At 39.9% G+C, this 18,775-nt stretch overlaps 1 protein-coding gene across 1 annotated transcript in view; it reads right to left on the bottom strand.

Moving 5' to 3' along the window:
- The window catches only part of RIF1 (replication timing regulatory factor 1), a 37,499-nt gene that overhangs the window by 17,288 nt on the left and 1,436 nt on the right, over positions 1 to 18,775 (bottom strand). Inside the window, exons 2-18 of the mRNA XM_009319029.1 lie at positions 17,617 to 17,695; positions 16,847 to 16,943; positions 14,703 to 14,833; positions 14,179 to 14,273; positions 11,834 to 12,023; positions 9,325 to 9,417; positions 9,090 to 9,228; positions 7,588 to 7,739; positions 6,679 to 6,799; positions 5,430 to 5,603; positions 5,069 to 5,179; positions 4,751 to 4,813; positions 3,719 to 3,819; positions 3,221 to 3,307; positions 1,480 to 1,553; positions 1,188 to 1,368; positions 67 to 174 (exon numbers count right to left, since the gene is read on the bottom strand). Of these exons, the coding sequence (XP_009317304.1) occupies positions 67 to 174; positions 1,188 to 1,368; positions 1,480 to 1,553; positions 3,221 to 3,307; positions 3,719 to 3,819; positions 4,751 to 4,813; positions 5,069 to 5,179; positions 5,430 to 5,603; positions 6,679 to 6,799; positions 7,588 to 7,739; positions 9,090 to 9,228; positions 9,325 to 9,417; positions 11,834 to 12,023; positions 14,179 to 14,273; positions 14,703 to 14,833; positions 16,847 to 16,943; positions 17,617 to 17,695 (1,996 nt within the window). The remainder of the gene's footprint in view (positions 1 to 66; positions 175 to 1,187; positions 1,369 to 1,479; positions 1,554 to 3,220; positions 3,308 to 3,718; positions 3,820 to 4,750; positions 4,814 to 5,068; positions 5,180 to 5,429; positions 5,604 to 6,678; positions 6,800 to 7,587; positions 7,740 to 9,089; positions 9,229 to 9,324; positions 9,418 to 11,833; positions 12,024 to 14,178; positions 14,274 to 14,702; positions 14,834 to 16,846; positions 16,944 to 17,616; positions 17,696 to 18,775) is intronic.

Raw genomic sequence — 18,775 nt, 5'->3', positions numbered from 1 at the left:
GATAGTGCCTTACAGCTTTTATAAACCCCACATTGTTTCTCATCAGCGTTATGCGTTCACTGTTACCTGTGGAAATTCCTTCATGGGGAAGATAAGCGATACTGGTAGCAACAATGCACTATACACAGCGTTGAAGTTGTGTTCCAGTGCATCACCCTGATTTACTTCATTCGTCTGCAACGAGGAAACAATTTTCTGGTTAAGGAAGCTGCAAAATTTAGATGACAAATAAAGCTACTCTGAATACATTTGTTTTGGACATTGAATCTGTGCAAGCTAAATTGCCAGTGGCGTTTCAAAATTAGCTATTCTCCGTTCTTTCAAGAGTTCAAGCTGATCCTACTATTTAGAGAGATTAAAAGCACCGTTTCTCAATTCCAGAATAACTTAATTCCAAGAATAAAGCCAATCAGTTAGAAAATGTCTTACGTATTTTCTACTTATTGCAAGAAGTGATGACAGCAACCTACTTAAGGAACCTAAAACTTCCTTCACGAATTCTAAGATTTTTCGGTATAACGACTACACGAGGATTAGTTCAACAACTCCCGCATCGCAGTCCACGTACTTCCAGTAAGTCATCTGTGGAACCCGTTGAATATTACGGTTTATAGGGCTTTCATTAGGGCTTCCAATCAAGAAGTCTAACACTAGTAAGAAGCACTGTTCTAATTACGTCCTAAACGTCGCAACTCAGTATTTATTGTATTTTCACATAAAGCAAACAGGCCTCTTAGTATGTAAAAGTTGAGGTCCCAAAGGGCAAGTTTCCATCCTTCGTAGCAGCAAGACTATGCTGAGGAGTGAAGGCTTGAAGCGCATCTATAAGCATGTTTATGATCTTAAAAAGAGAGAAAAACATTCCCCACACTATACTGGACACTGTGCTCAAGAATGCTCATTCTTATTGACTGGAATCGCTTTAAACCACACTTTGGATCACTACGCCACTACTGCCCTTCATCCTACCTCACCGCAAGTGTTCATACTCCCGTTAGGGACTTCTTAAAAAAAAAGTGCTGCACAGATTCCAGTTTCACAAATACTACCAAGACTTATGTAATTTTACCATCACTTCAAGACACGCGATTCCTAAAAACACATTAAGGTAAAAGATCAGCGCAAGGTTTTCCTGTGGTTTTTCTTGGGAGGCGGGAATGGGGAAGAGAACAAAAAAGACACTATACCCGATTAATCCAATCGGTCAGCGGATTAACAACAATACTCCACATTCTCCAGAGATGCTCCTTATTTTCCACTTGCTTTGCACTCTGATTAATAATGCAGATCACAGATTCACTGAAAGCCAGTGGAGATGTAGGCCCAGACAAAACATAGCCCACGAGCGTTTCTAGAATTACGAAGAATCTACGGAAGAAAGTTAAGCAGGTAAGAGAAGTTCTTCCTAACTTCAGCTGAAAAAAGTCTATAATGTCTTCAACTACGGGAAGCTTGTTATAAGCAAACACCACCACGTACCTCTCATCTGTTACACAGCATCCCAGGAGGTTATTATGGAAAGGCAGCTGAATTAAGAACAAAGCTGGTGTTCCCTTGTAAGAGAAATTTAAGAGGTCAAAACAACATATACATCGATCAAATGAAATGGTTGCCTCACTCACATGTGTATCTATATGCTATATGTAACCCTAAGCCAGAAATTTGCAGTTATTAGAAACTGTCAGTTCTAACACTTCAAAATAAAAATTTGGACAAAAAAAGCTGGACACCTAAGCTTCAGCAGAATACCAATTATACTATAGTTGAAGCAAAAATCTATTCTGTTTAAAAGGCTGTGAGTTCTATAGCACTTAGTCATTGCTGCCTTGACATGACACGCGATGCGATAAGGTAGGTGTGCATAATGCAATCAATGTGTATTATGATACCTGGAACAAGATGGAGCAACCTGAGATTTGCTTATTTCAAGGTTTCAGCACGACATCTTTTGGACAACCTCTGTTACAACCCATCAGGAGTATTTCAGGTTTGCTAATGTTAAAGCATTTAACAAAAATGCATTGAATACCCACCAATTAAAGCTTCAACACCTTAATAAAGTTTGTCTCTTTACCTAAGTCAGGAAAAAGCCTCCAAATGCAAACAAAACACCCAGGAAAAAAGCTGGGGGGAATTTTGAGAGTTGAGCTCTTAAGCCAACTCTGGTAGACAAAGTTTTATACTACTTACTCGAGTTGAAGCATTTGCTTACTCTGCTACACTTAGGTCTTCCCTCACAGCTATCTGCCTGCTTTTAAAAGCCTCTGAACGAATGCTGCGCACTCCCTGGCTCACAACGTAAAGGTTTAGCTGCTTTCATCAGCTAGAAAGCTCTGCCTCCACTGCTGCAAAATCAACAAGTTGCCCCCTACCTACCGGAGGATGTAGGGGAAGAGCTGATCATCATCCAAACCACCTTTTAAATTTTTAATAAGTCTAACTGGTAGCATGCTCCTACTCAGTCTGCTCCACCCCAAACAAAAAACCCCCCCCCCGCCCCCCCCCCTAAAATACTGTCATTTCAGCCTTTTCTCACAGGTCAGTTTTTGTGGTTGTTTTCTGGACTGCCATCATCTATTTCTCCCTCCCAGTGCAGTACACAGAACACAGCACAGCACTCCAGTTCGGGCTCGTTAGGACCAAAGTAGAACAGAGCAGCTCTCGCTACTAATGAATACCGCCGCTCTTTCTGCGGTAGGCTACGGCCAGGAAGTTCAGGCTTTAGTTCACCACGACTCCTGAACTTGTTCTGAAATAATGCTGTCTAGCACGATATTCTCTGCTTTGCTTCTGTGCATTTAATTTTTCCTGAGGAATACCACTTTCTACCTGTCTTTAAAGTACTTCAACTCTATTGACTTCAGAACATTTCCCCAAAACATCAGTTTTCAGTAGATAAGTAGTCCTACACAGTTTGGCTATTCAGTCTCCTCACAAAGTATCTGCAACCTCTATTTTAGATCGTGACCTGAACGTGAGAAATCCTCTTTCATTATTACAGTACTTTCAGCATATCCCTTTTTAGCTACGGACAGTGAAATTACTCCTCAGAACTGAGGGCTGGAAAGAAAGTCTGCATTCTGGAACATGGAATAATACGGTTTCCTGAAAGATCTGGATCTAACGACTTGTGAAGTGCTCCGTTCCTTGGTGCCAACATAACATCCTAATGCATTCCAGCACAAAGACAGACCAAGTTCTGGAATGAAGTCAGACTTACATTTAAAAGATCCATATCAGCAACCTGATAAGCTGGTGATCCCAGTACTTTTGGAGGCAATTCCTTAACAGTAATGTCAATGAGGGACTACGTAGGGGAAAAGAAGAAAAGACATGTAAATATTTTTTTCCCCGAGGGCTGGAATATTTTAAGTAACACCACAAATAAAAGCAAAATTGTAACAATTGCTTCCCCTTAGTAAAAAGAAAAAAAAAAATCCATCGTGAAAGTAACTGTCCTTTGAAGTAGAAGGTTCTGGTAGGAGAACCACGTACCCAATTCTGTGAACGTTACCGATAAATCTGAAAAACGCTTTTAAAGAAAGAAACCCTTAAGCAACTCCATGCCGTCTGATGAGAACCGCCTAACTTACAGTTTACACCAAAAAAGTTGTCTCTTCTAAAGAGACCATTCTGATAAGTTAGATGCAAAAGGCTGCTATCAATCAGAATCTAGACCATCAAAAAGAAACGCGATTTAAAAACCAGACAAACCCACCAGTATTTTCTGCACAGGAAGAGAATTTGATCTAACGATGTTTTTTAAGGCCTGGAGCAACATGGTCAGTATTTCCGACCCTTGCTTGTCTTTCTTATTTCCTAGAATAAAGCATATTTACAGTTAGAGCAGAACAAAGTAATGGTCACACTGACCATCATTTAAAACTTACGTATCATGCCCTGCAAGATCAAAAAAATTCTGTGTTTATTTATCAACGTATACCAAATAGTGAATAGATTTGGATACCAAGTCTCTGCTCTGAAGAGCAGCGTAACTGAAACTGAAAAGTTTAAATACCCCCCCCCAAGTTTCATTAGTAAAATGGGAACACCTTCGGAACATTAACAACCTTCACTTCGACACGCTAAAATAAGTTGTGAAATTCTGCATTCATCCAAGCAACAGACTTCATTTCTCTTATGCTTTTCAGTTAGATCTTTCAATGGAAGAGACTTCGTTATTATGAATATTCTGGACTTTCAAAGCCTTTAACAGAGTAACGAACACTTTTTTAAAAGAGGAAACAACTCACTTCTATACATCTGTAAAGACACTATACTTCACTATGAAATAAAATTTAATTAAGGAAAAAAAAGGTAGCCATAGTCAGAGAACAAAGACTTTACACTAATCTGAGTAATACACTGAATGTCTCAATTTCTCAGTTACCAAAGACTTGGGGTGGGGTTATTTTTTTTTTTTTGGAAATGGAAAGATTTCTTCAGCAAGAAAAGCAGCTGAAGTGCTTTTGCCTTACTGCTACGTGCAATACCCCTGCAGTCATGTGCTGCCGTGCCTTCCCTAATAAGCCTCACCGCATCAGATCAGCGTGATTTTGTATTTGTCACACAAAGGTGTAGGCATCACGAAAAATATCAGTTGTTGCTTCAAAAACAACTACCGATGATGCCTAAAACCAAGTTTTACCAGCAATGAAGCAAATACTACTTAAGGTCTAGTCTTAAAATAAAACCCTCTAACCGGTCAGCAATGACAAATAAAGAAGAAAAAAAATAAATCACTTTTTACCTGATTCAATAGCTGTTTTTACATATCCATTTATGTCCTTCCATATAACATTCAGCATACAATCTACAAGATAGCATAATATTTGTATTCAGTTTGAAATAAAAACATTAAACAAGATTGCAGTTAAAAAAACCAAACTGTGTTAAACAACAGACTTCGATGTAAGCCAAAACTGACATAAGCTTTCAAACCAAGTCAGCCCAGTTCTGTTTCTTGTCAACACTGGAATATTACAGAAAGCGGTTATTTTTTCCTTCAGTTTCCCTCCCCCACTTTATTTTCCAGAAAAGAAATCAAATTTCACCACCAAATTCTTACCAGGAACTTCTTTTCCAATTGCAATAAAGCCATCCTGAACGGCGTTTATAAGCGTGCTGGCATGCTTACAGAAAAAGGAAGGGCTACTGATCAGCGGGTGCTGGAGAGGCTCTAGGAGAACAAAAACCACGCGTTCTGTAAATCTGTTATTTTGCAGTCTACTGGCAAGATAAGCCTTAAAAATAATCAAGTATATATGTATACTTACAGCATTTAACATAAAACCAACTTCTAATATTAAAGATGACAACTAACAGTTTTAAACGTTTAAAGCATTTCATGCTATGACACCTGTAAATCCAACAAAATTGGCAATTTCAGATTACGCAAAAGTACTTCAAAAAAGATATAACTCATCTACCTAAACTAAGTACAAGTTTGTTTTGCTTAGCAAAATCTAAAACTTCTGGTCCCATCAAGAAGTGAAGCAGCATTTCAATTCCCAAAAGCTGAATGGACGGGATCACCACCACTCCTGCTGTACTGGAATTCAAGTTCATCCTTGGTGTGACTGGACTTGCGAACGGGTAAGGACCTAAGTGAGGGGAGAAAAGTCACAGTGGCTCATCTTTCACCCTCAATCAAGCGAAAGGAAAGATCCCATAGACCAAAATCCCGAAGTTAACATGGAAAGAACAAATCATAGAATAGCGTCGGCTGAAAGGGACCTCTAACAGCCAGACAGACACCGAGCCGCACTCCTACTAAGAAGGGTTTAACGTCACAGTTGCAACTGTATTTTGAGAGTATAAATATCTGCCAAAGATTGCCAAGGCTCAGAGGCCAAACTTTATTTTGGCAACAAGAGTCTCCGTGGAAGTTGCAGTTATAGATCAAGTTACATGCTACTACACTATATACTAGTTATATAGTAACTCTACTGCTAGGAACGAGTTTCCAGTAGAAACTTTTAGACCGACACAAGTTTAAGAAGTCGCAGGTGCAAGGCTCTTTGACCAACCCCAGATACGATCTCACAGAACTGAGATAAACCTTTTTTTTTTCTTTTTTTTTTAGAAAAAGGGAACAACAGAAGATCTACACATCTAGGACGCTTCCACAACGTATCTGAGGCTTCTAATTACAGCGGTCTAGAATTACACAAGCTGTGAACGCTAGGCTTTCCATGCAGAGGAGAAAGGCAGTTCCTCATCTCAGGCATTCAGCTGTAAAGCTCGAGCAGGTGTGATTTCACATGTATTTAAAGCGCCAAAATCGTTGATGTATCATCATCACTGGGTTACTGTTCAGGCAGAAACTAAAAAGCGCTATAGAAATGCGAATGGCATATATAAATAGCACATATATGAATACATGAAAAACTAAGTTTCAAACCAAAGCTTCCCTTGCAAAAGAAAACACAGTTCAGGACATTAAAACTGTCCTCAACACAATTTGATTAGCACAATTTCGTAAACTTGAAATGCTGGCTACAACAGCCTGATTTTATCCAGTGTAAATCACCACCTCTGAGCTCTCCAACGAACATGCAGAAAGATTACTGTTCTCAATAATAATATATCGCAAATGAAAAAGCATAAACACGTTAAATAGAACGGATGACTTGCTGCATCCAGAATACAGCTGGAAACAGGCTTGTACTTTAATACCTGATTTTGGCGCAGGGGTTGCCGAGGCTAAACTTTGGTTGGCTGGTACACGCGAGGGAGTCCCTTGCAATGCAGCAGAAGAATCTAGACTTAAAGTACTTTGGATTAATGGTACACAAACCTGCAATGATATCAAACCTCAGTGAAAACAGGTACGACACATACAAGCCATAAGCCACAAAGAACCATACGTTTCAAATATCACATAGACTGTACTGCTGTTCACAGCACCAGCGTTTCAGAGTTTCTGAGTATTTATAACTATTTTTAAGATGCTGAATAAAATACGCATACCGATACATGAATTAAATGGCTAGATTAAACAAAAACTCACGTTAGAATGATCCAACTGTACCATATCTAAAAAGGTAATTTTTTTTTCTTTACTCCTGAAGTTTGATTTAATGAGATTCAGAAGCCTAATAGAAACGTTACGTTCATTCCAGTTATAATGCCAGTAGTAATGACACACCTGGATCATTTTTCTCTCTACGCATCTTTCCAAATATTTTGTGACCTTTTCAGTATGTTTTCCTATGGCAGACTTTCCAAAGCACACACTGGCACAGCGAGAGGACATATAACGTCCTTATGTTTGCTACTGCCGTGCACTCACTGGAGGTTTTCACCGAGGTGCTCACATGACACGCAGATAGGCTCTCCGACCTTTTGGAGCTTTAAAAAGATTGCGCGTACAGTCCCAAGCGCTCCTGCTATATGTAACACACACACAGAGCGCACACAAATACACAAGTTCGATTCGGCTCCTTAAGACAGTTTGATTTTCATAATAAACTAGAGAAGGACAAAGCAGGTACAGGGCAAGTTACGGCGACAGAGCAGGGCCTTAGCTTCACATGCTCAACACAGGCTAAGTGCTTATGCTATGACTATTTTCAGTTGCGTTACCTGTTCGAAGTTTGCAGGCAGCTGAGGGCCCAGCCTCATGAGTAAGTACCACCAGACCTCCAGTTTTGTCAGTGCCAAAGCCTCTGTTCTCACATGGATCGAGCTCAGTGGCTGCATTAGCAATTTCAGCCTTTTAGCACTGCACAATATATCTTGAAGACCAAAAAAGCATATTTAAGCAACCCAATTAATTAAATCGCAGAACAACAAAAAAGGAAAATTTTTAAACTATTAGGTTTTTTCCTAATACATTTTAGCTTAAATTTCAATTAATGACAACTTGCAAAACTAAAATACATAGTAAACGCACCAACCTTTCAGACTATTTTACTGCTCTAACTGTTGTCTGGAACGACCCTGGAAATAGCAAGCGTTTCTTTCCAATACCAAGAGTGAAATCTACTGACTACCAACATAAACAGAAGGAACTTCACTCCTGTTGCTATGTTAGAGAGCCCTACCTGCCACGGTAGAAGAAAAACCAAACCCCTGACGTACACGTGCATCGCCCCTGGATGAGAACGAATGATCTTAACTACAGTATTCTGAGGCCACAAACGACCATTTGCCACTGAAGCAGAAGTAGCATAGCGTGTCTGGACAGAAGTTTGCTCAAGCCTACGCAAGCGTTCAAGGAGAAGAACTTTTAGCCAGCTCAGCAGCACCAGAACCTGCCCACCTGCAATTCATAACTAACTGCTGACAGGGACTGCCTTTGCTGCATGCAACCCTCATTAGCCCCACCAGAACACGCGCAACGAACACCAGTTGCACCGTGGATTTTAATCTTCTGATAGAATCAAATCCTTTGTTAGTTAACTTATGGGAAACAACGATCGGAACAAATGACCAGATAGGAAACACATTAAAACGACAATTTAAGTTCAACTCAAAGAACTGAAACCTTTAGAACCATTTCTTCTAAACCAAGAAATGCCCACATTTAGCTTTCTCTTCAGGACATGCAGTAAGGAGAAGCACAATCAAGGTAAAAAATAAATAGTGTGTTTTGACACAGGCTAGACTTAGACTTGTTCAGGCCTCAGTTATACCTTTAAGGCAACTTTTTTAACACCTCTAGAATCCTGAAGCATTACTCTTCTCCAATTAATCCACAGTCCAAAATAAAATCTATAGAATGTTTTATTCTCTATTTCGTTGCTGTTTGGATCAATTCAAACATTACAAAACAAAGGTTTGTTAATTTTATTCTATTCATTTCTCCTGGCAGAAAAGTTAAGATAGAACTACTGATCAAACTGTCACTTTTCCTTAAATTAAAAAAAACTCAAAACAAAAAAACAACTTGAATTTTACTTACGTCTACACGCACAGTATATACCACTATGTATATATATCCACCACGATGTATATACCACAGATACTACGCGTATATCCAGTGGTATGTACCATAGTATTGACCACTATTAGACAGAATATTCCCCTCCAGTTACGCAAAGTGACAGTAGTCAAAACAATTCAGGTTAACTTTTTTAATCTACCTGGATTTAGAGCAAAATTATCTATTAGACTCTTCCATGCAATGAAGGCTATTTTCTTTACCACTGGTGAGCCACTACGAAATCCAAGTTCCTCCAGTTGCAGCAACGAGTTGATAAAACTGCCACTACGATGCAGTGTCTGAAGATAAAGAAGTTCAGAATTAAGGTATTTATGTTGTCAAAAATCGCTTCCCTAAAGATTCATGATTGTACAACTTGCTGCTTTTCTGCTTACCTTTCCAAGTAACTTGACAAACAGCGGCCATAATTTTAACACGTAAGTCTCATTTTTTGTAGAAAACAATTTCTGAAGTTCTGAAATTAATTTCTGCAGACAGAAAGAAACATAATTTCCACAAGAAATATATTCAAAGTATTCTAAGAACTACATACTCACACTAATGTCTGGAGGCACAACCAACCTGGAACTATGCTATTTCTAGATCAGAAGGATTTAATTCTGTACCACGTAGCATTTGCTGGTAAATCAGTCGGATGTTGCTGCCGTCTGATTACCTTCTTAGTAGAAATTTATGGTTGGTTTCAAATATTCTGATAGTGGCAACCAACAAATCAAAATCCATTTCCTTAAATACTTGTAGTCTCTCTAGCTCTCAAGTCAAAACACACTGTGACCCTAAAAACCACCTTCTTTGGGTTTTTTTGTAAACATACTTAACTTCAGCAGCAAATAAGGCAAAATAAATAAGCCTACAGTTCTGGAAGTGAAGGGGAATGTGAAAAGCTTCATCAAAACGACCAAGGTGGCTGTTGCTGAATAGGGCGGGGAATCTTTCAGTGGACATGGAAAATGCTGAGGTACTCAGTGCCTTTCTTCCCTCCGTCTTGACTCAGGCCTCCAACGTCTGTCTCCCACCACCTTTGTTGCTGGGCACACAGGTACAACCCATGGTAGAGAAGAACTGAGTTGGGGACTACTTAAGTAAACTCGATGTATATAAATCCATCAAACTCTACAGGGTGTATCCAAAGATGCTGAAGGAGAAGGCCAATGACAAAACGAGGCCACACTATTATTTCTTGAGAGGCCGCTGCAACTGGTAGAGATCCCCAGTGACGGGATAGGGCAAGACAAATTTTATGCCAACTTCAAAACAAAAACAAACAAACAAACAAACAAAACACCCACAAAAACCCCCCACAACCACCCAAAAAGCAAAAAACCAAAACCACGCAAAAGAGAGGATCTGGGGAATTACAAGCTAGCCAATCTCACTCCCATGCCTGGAAAAATTATGGAGCAAATTCCCATGGAAGCCATTTCTAGGCACACGGAAGAACCTGCTTTTCCAATCTGACTGACTTCTATGAGGAAATGCCTGGTTTTGCAGAACAAGGGAGTGCAGCAGTTATTCTCCACTCCAACTTCAGCAAGGCTTTTGACACAGTCTCCTCTAGTGTCCTCGTAGCCCAGCTGGGGAGATACAAACTAGTTAGTCAGATTACAAGGTGCGTGGCTGGACTGTTAGGCTCAAAGGTTGGTGGTTAGCAGTCCAGAGCCCAGGTTACGTGTGCGATTTACAAAGTGTCAACAAGGGCTGATACGATTTAACACAATCCATGATGGGGGGGGAAGGCATCGGTTGATATGCTGGAGGACGGGGCTACCATTCACAGGGATCTTTACAAGCTTGAAAAATGGACTGACAGAAACCTCACAGAATTCAAAGGCCAATTTGAGGTATGTATCCCTATACCTGGGATAGACGAACCCCAGGTACCAGTACCCACTGAGGACTCACGGGCTACATAGCACCTCTGCAGAAAAAGAGGCGGGGGACAAGAATTTTAATCTGAAGTCAGGAATGTGCTCCTGCATACTGGACCACCCTAGCAAAAGCACAAGAAACAAGCCAAGAGAACTGACCCCTCTACTTGGTACTCATCGGATCATCTCTTGAATACTGTGCCAAACTTTGGGCACCGAAGTACCAGAGCTACTGGCAAACTGGAACGAATCCAGCAGAGGGTCACCACTAAGATGGTTTAAGGACAGTTCATGACAGAAGAGCTAGGCTTGTTTAACTTGGGGTGGGAGGGAATACAATTGCAGTCTTCCACTACTTATAGCTGGATTATAAGGAAGAAGCCAGACGCTTCAGAGAAGTACTGACAGAAAGGACTGGAGGCAACAGACTCAAGTTTCAACAAGACAAATCCCATTTTTACCACGAGGGTGGTTAAGCGCTAGAACAAGCTGCCCAGACAGGCTGTAGAATTTCCATCCTTTAACATACTCAAATCTCAACTGGACAAGGCCCTGAGCAATCCGGCCCTAACTTTGAAGCCAGCCCTGTTTTAAGTAGGAAGCTGAGCTAGATGGTACGAGTTACTGCCGCACCAAGTTCTGCTGATTCTAGTTCGGCAAGCAAATTCTCTTCAAGAAACAACGAAAGTTTAACGATACTTATGAGTTAATGCTATCAAGACAGGTGCTTAAAGGTCATTTAAAAACAGCAAGTTATTTTCCCGATCAGTGATTCTTGTCAGAAACTTAAATTTAAAAAAAAATTTTTTTTTTTACAGTGGTCCTGTATTTACATTGCTGTTACATTAATTTTTCTGTCAAAACTGCTGCCATCAAGAAGCTCCTGTCAATGCACAGTAGCTTTTTGCTGCCACTATCTAGACTGTAAATAAAATTAAAAAAAACCCCAACCAACCAACAACCCCCATTACTATTCCTGTCGTCTCTAGAAAAAAGGCACGGCATTTCTACTTACTGTGGTCATTAGGTGCTCGGTGACAGCCGCTACCTCCTGCTGCTTCTGGAGGAGCAGCGGCATGCCCATCTCCAGAGCAGTGGCACCTCGTAACTGCACCTTATGAGCCGAATGGACGACCAGAGGAATGATCAGTTTTGCCCACCTCACAGCCTCTTCTCCCATCTGGGCTGGAGTTTGCTCCATTAAGCTAGATCCAAAAAACAAATACGGGTATTACAAATCTCCAACAGACATACTGCTCAGGCACTCAAAGATAATCTTGGTATCATCGATAAATGCTCTAATTCAACATGTGATTTAGAGGAAACCATTGTAAACAATTTTATTTTTTTATTTTTCTAAACAATTGTATTTTGACAGTTCACTTAAAACTGCAATGCTGAAGCATTATTTCAGCTAAACATCTCCAAAAGCAGAGCAGCCTGACATTTCCAGCTGTCCTTTCCATTCTGTCACAGCTTTTTGGGCAAACAAGCTGAACTGGAAACCCGAAAGGAACATATCATCAGTTCCTTATCAGTGACCAAGTACTAAGTTTGCATATTAGCCGTCCCTTGTGCGTTCCTAGCAGTCCAGACCAGCTCCAACAGGCCATGTGTCCTGAAAACAATACACGTCTGCTTTGGAAAAACAACTCAAACCCTGAAGCAGCACAGGTTTATAGAATCATAGAATAGTTTGGGTTGGAAGGGACCTCTGAAGGCCATCTAGTCCAACCCCCCTGCCGTGGGCAGGGACATCTTCAACTAGATCAGGTTGCTCAGAGCCCCGTCCAGCCTGACCTGGAATGTTTCCAGGGATGGGGCATCCACCACCTCTCTGGGCAACCTGGGCCAGTGCTTCACCACCCTCAGCGTAAAACATTTCTTCCTTATATCTAGTCTGAATCTACCCCCCTTTAGTTTCAAGCCATCTGTTTGCACAGACCCAATGTGCATTAGCCTAGTCAAGTGTTCTTATCCCTCTACTACTGAGCTGTTAGAGCACAGTGTGACAAACAATTCCGTATGTTTACACCATCCCACACAGAAGCCAACGAGACTTTCAGAAATGGGAGCACCCGGCACGTATTCAACCCAGCCTGTAGGAACCAGCTTGTCTCTCAGTCATGGAATTTTGCCAGCGTCCTCTTTGGCACAGGTACACCAAGTCCCCATCACTACAGCTTACGAAGAGTTTGCTGTACTAAGGAAAACTGCTGCCTTTCAAATAATTTTATTAAAGCCAGAGGACACGCGCTGCTTAAGAGAACCGTTTTCCATTACATCTCTCAGCAGCCTAACTTCTGAACAAGAGCATTGTCTTACCACTGCTGTCAATCAGCCTGAGAGCCAGTATCCGTTTATTTTCAGGTACAACTCTTGCTCTTAAGGATAGCTACATTCTTTTTAATAACCACATATAAAATTATTATATATATAAATAAAAAATAATTAAAATAAACCACTTAACAAAATGTCTAATTTTCCAGAAACAACTGCCTACTGAATCTCAGATTTGTAAAAGAGGATTTAGCGTACAATTAACCAAATGCAAGAAGTTGCTAAATACAAAGAAAATTATAATATCCAACTTCTCTGCTACAGAAAACTGATGCATTAAAATAGAGATAAAATAAGCAAATAACTACTGCTTTAACTATTTCACTTTAAAATGGATTTGCAGTTCAAACCAGATGCAAAAAGTTGAAGAGAATACTTAAATAACAGTAAAGATACAAGCTCAACATATTTACTAATAAAGAAATCAAATTAATACTAAGTAAAGATAAAATTTGACTATTCTAGCACTGCTGACCAAAACAACGCACTCTCGGTGTTGGTCCTAAAAAGTCACCTTTGGAATTAAACCGTACCCTCAACTCTGTTACAGGAAACATGGCAGTAAAATCTGTAAAGCACCAAGGAGATGTTTTTAAATAGAAACCCATATAACGGCTAAGAATTTCTCAACCAGGTAGGTTCTGAAAATGAGAATGTAGAACACAACTTGGGACGCACGCATGAGGCTTTGGAAATAATTCCTAACTAAGCCATTAAAAATGAGAGCAATGGAAGTTTATCTGAATATTGACCACCTTCTGTGTCAGAATTGGTTGTCATATTATCACTAATGGAATATTTTGCAAATGCAGCAGTTCAGGAGAACCACTGGGAAAGAGACAGAAACAGAGACAATAGTTCACACAGTTTCACTGTTCTACTGACTGTAACACAGAACACTGAGAAAACAGTCTTGAACATACTGAACAGTTCAAAGAGTGTTCAAAAAAATTTTTGTTTCAATATTTTTCAAAAAAACTGAGCATTTATTTTAACAATTTAATATCGCAGTGCACGTACCGTATAATAACATTTAGTGCTTCGTATTCAACCACCATAGACTGTACATCTCCTCTAGTAAGTATCGTTTCCAGGGTAGAAATAATACTGGACACCTGAGGAAGGAAGAGAACATTAGAGTGAGCACCTAAATACAAGTATTTCCACGAGGAGCTGGAATTATGAAATTTTGTTTCCCAGGACTGTGCCCTGCGTTTGGATCATGCTGGGTCTAGTTTTAAGGTTAGAGCCCTGACCAAACCGGAGTATTCACAGCATTTCTCCCCTGTGTTATGCACTAGTATCTAACAGAATTGCTCACACCGCAGCTTCTCCCTCAAGAGAAGCAGTAATTTGTTGGCTCTTTTCCCTCTGCAGCTGCCCTTACAACTTTTCCAAGAACTTAGGCCCTATACTCGGCTGTCAAATTTGATGGAAAATGACCTTCAGATTCAAAAGCTACTGAGTGGAGCACGACCAAGAGACTGCACAAGCCTCACCTCCCTAGGAAATCAGGCACGCACACAAAAAGTGAAGAAACTTACCTCCTTTTTAACAATTTCAGAAGGAAACGCCTGCTTAGAGATCACCCAAAGTGCCCGAGTGCGAGTGTTTTTGTCTGAAGTTTTTACAGCAACACTGTTCACCACCGAAAGCAAGTCTTGTATTTCAGTCGCTGAAAGCAGAACACACAGCACTCAAATTCTGTTCATGCAATCCTAATCAGCTTCTTAGCAAGTTTCAGGTCATTCTGCTCAGTTAACTTTACTAAAGATCCATTCAACTAGAAGTCCCAATGGACGTGATCTAACATCTTAAACATTACTTTTTGGCAATTTTTGGAAATCTCTCTCAAAATAAACTAGCAAAAAAGCTCAAAATGTATTAATATACAGATACTGTTAGTGTGTCTATATTACCTTTATAAGAAACCAGGAAACCGTAAAGCTAGAAGACAGCTTTAGCTAAAAACACCAGAGCTAAAGATTAAATATTTAATTATTCAAAACTGCTTGGATTTCAAGTGAATTTAGCAGCACTTTGGTCAATTTCACAGCTATACTGACACGTATAAATTCATTTTAGGGTCTACGAGAGGCTTTATGATTAAAGAGGGCGGTAAAGTTGTAACTGAGGTAACAGTGAGCTCATTACACAAAGAAGAGTAAGGCTAGCACAGGACTTGCATGCAACTAGGAAGACAGATGGCGAAATCGGGTATTCCTTTACAACTCAAAGCTAGTGAAGCCTGATTTCTTACAATTTGGGCTTTGCGGGTAAATGATCTCACTATCAGAAACATAAGGTCATATACACTCCTTTCCTCGATCAAGACTTACATATGCTTTTTGTCTTCCCTCCCTAACTCTCCACTGTTTTCAGGATTTAATTATTTCTGAAGCCTGACATTCTCTAACAAAATTGATTGCAATTTATCAGCTGGTTAAAAAAAAAAGTTACAGGGGAAAGGAAAGGGACCACACAGACATTATTATAGATGCCTCATTCTCACAGGAAATCAGGCTAAAGTTTGAGTAACAAGAAAGCAGGACACACTGGAAAACATGTAGAAGAACTGAGAGAAAGAATCAATTTCAATAAACAGAATGGCAGAGCCACATGAAAAAACGCTCTCTGCACATCCACCCATGTGATTTTGTTCAGTCTTGCCTGAGGGTAAGTTTCTCTCTAACAAAGGTCATCCCAGAATATTTGTCCAGGAGTATTTAACACTTCTCAGAAGAAGAAAAAGAAAGAATAATTGACAGTATGCCGTTTGTTATTACCATTTGAAGAGTTGCTACAGGCTCCCGCACCATCAAGGCGCCACACGGCGGCCAAATCACAATACATTTCCTTGTGTGCCCGTGAAAGGCAACCTTAGCTTAACCACCTCCCACCACCCCCCAACCTGCCTATCTGACACACACACGCGCAGGTGCAGGAGGCTGACACTGAGCAGCTTCTGATCATGTTATTGCAACTGGATATGCCTGACCCCTGGAAAGTGTAACAGGGACCTCCCGAGGACCAGCCAACTTGGGACGTTAGCTCCCCCTGTTAACAAAACCCAGGGTTTTTACCTTGATGCATAGCCTCAAGTTCTCAGCAGCAAAACCTTTTGTTAAAGGGATTTAGCACTTTCTAGGAACGTAGGCCATAAGACTTTGGATTACTTTAATTTAATTTGAAATATTTACCAGCACAATATTTGGGGTTGGACTACATGACCTGTAAAGGTCCCTTCCAACCCAACCCGTTACATATGATCATTACATATGATTTAATGTAATAACCAGCAAAAAGCTGGAAAACACTGAAAAGCACTACTATGCATACCCAAATTCTACAAACAAAACACCCTTCTTCATCCTTTTTCCACCTGGACATCTTTTTTGATTACTAATTCCACAAAACTAATTACAGTACCTAACTGCTACCAAAGCATTTAATGAAACTAGAAGTTAGTAAAACAGTATTAGCAGAACAGCATGAAAAAACATTACAGTTTTTCTGTACAAGATGGAATTGGCGAACTGATCACACTTGCTAATACAAAACCACTGCACCACTTGGAAACTGTAAACTTTGTCAAAATTAAAGTATACACTAACAAAGAAATAAAGAAAGAACTCTGATATACACACACACACACTACCAGCATCCACACTGAAGTTTGTTTGCTTACCGGATAATTCAGATGTAACTTTTGAATTGAAAACGCAGAATCCTAACGCCTGTAATGCTGCATTACTTAGCTCTGAGTTTTGACTAGAAATGTGGGCCTGAAAAAAAACATAAAGCCTCAGTTTATAGAAGTAGCTGTTAAGTATTGTCTTAATACAAACACTTGTGCTCAATTAAGAGAGAGCTGTCAAAAGCAAACACGTGATGAAAAATGCACCCATGTGGGAAACCCTTCCTGATTACATACACTCCAAATCAATAAAACAATTTGAAGTTCTGAAGACATCTTTGTTCTCTGTAATTTAGACATCTTTACTGAAGTAAGCTCTAAACATCCAAAGTTCTTTACTTCTTTGCTTGTTATGTACTGTCACTTGACTCTCCAATTGCTTTTAAACATCTGAAACTGAAGGGAAAAAAGATGGCTAAGAACCTTCTCTACATTAATCTTCAAAAAAATTTGACATTTACTGCATATTCCAATTCCCTGAAGTGTTTCTAAATGCAGACAGAACACACTGTATCTTTTTTGGCTCAAAGATCAGCTTTGACTGCTTAACACTGCCTGAACGCATCCAAGACCCTGTATTTTATTTTTTCTGTAGTAATTTCTAAGAACGCGAAAGATATATTTTGCCAACAAACCCTTACTGCTATGTCACTAGTTTGAATTCTTATTAAATGAACTCAAATTCAAGTCTTACAATGGCCGCTGACCTTGACCACCTAAACATACCTTCATTCATAAAAAATCGAATGGAAGAGACATACCTTAAACACTTTGCAAAGTCGAAGAAAGTGTCTTCTGACATCTGCAGCGAATTCTTTGCCTTCCTCACCCGTCAGGCGACTTTAGGGAGCAGAAGGGAAAACAAGCAATATTCACAGGTTAAACATGTTATAACTGACATAACTTTGAACTTCTACTACACAATTAATTAGCTAATCATAGAATCATTAAGGTTGGAAAAGAGAATATGGAACCATTTCTTTCCTTAGAAAGCTAAAACACAACACTGAAGAAGCTAAAGAGCAAAAATGCCAGTCACCACATAGTTAGCCTGACACGAGTAAAATAGTGTGTTATAAAGTGCACGCGTCCTAGCATTTTGGAAAAAATGGAGTGTCTAATGACCCATTTTGTGCCTACGGAGCATAAAAAACCCCCCACACATTAAGGGCTTTTTTTGGTCAACTTTTATAAAACCATTAGAAGTTAATATGCAAACTTTAAATGAGTGCTGAAAACTAGATAAACTTTCCACAGAAATATGAGAGTTTAAAAAGCACATTCTTCAAAAGCAGTCCTAGAACGCAGGCTGCCCACTCCAGGAAAATTCTGGTTTGACAGCTAGCAGCGATGACTTTGCACATATCTGAAGAACATCCACACAGAGAAGCTATACTTATCCTATAAAACGTTAACAATCAGTTTCACATGGCGAAAAACAACCGTATTAAGTGCAAACACCCATAAGGCAACCCGAGAAATCTGCTGTTGCTTAATACTATCTTTAAGTTAGGATGGGGTTTTTTGTCAGTTATTACTAGAAACCTGCAAAATCTTGTAGTGTGATGAACATCTAAGCAGTTGCAGCTTTAAAAGTTACTACAAAACTGAAAGACAGGAACTCAAAGGAGTTACTGATGGAAAGAGATAATGCCTTTGCTTATGCTAACAAGCTCAAAAGAACCAGGTAAAAGCAGAACTCAACGGTTAAGAAGTACCTTCCACAAAGAAATGCAATTAAGGCAGGATCATTCCAAAACCCGAAAACCCCACCAAACCCCTAACCTTCCTAATCATGTCGTGGAAACGCAAGCCTTCTTTCAGAAGGAAAAAAGTTATTCTTTCCCAACGTTCCTTCACCCACCTCCGCAGTTTCCCCAGGAAATGCAGGAGGAGAGGCTCTCGGACGAGCAGACGCCC

Source organism: Pygoscelis adeliae, unplaced genomic scaffold (genome assembly GCF_000699105.1).
Source record: "Pygoscelis adeliae isolate BGI_AS28 unplaced genomic scaffold, ASM69910v1 Scaffold222, whole genome shotgun sequence".
Lineage (NCBI taxonomy): Eukaryota > Metazoa > Chordata > Aves > Sphenisciformes > Spheniscidae > Pygoscelis > Pygoscelis adeliae.
The sequence above is the reverse complement of the archived record's forward strand: the minus strand, read 5'-3'. Positions and strand labels throughout refer to the sequence as shown.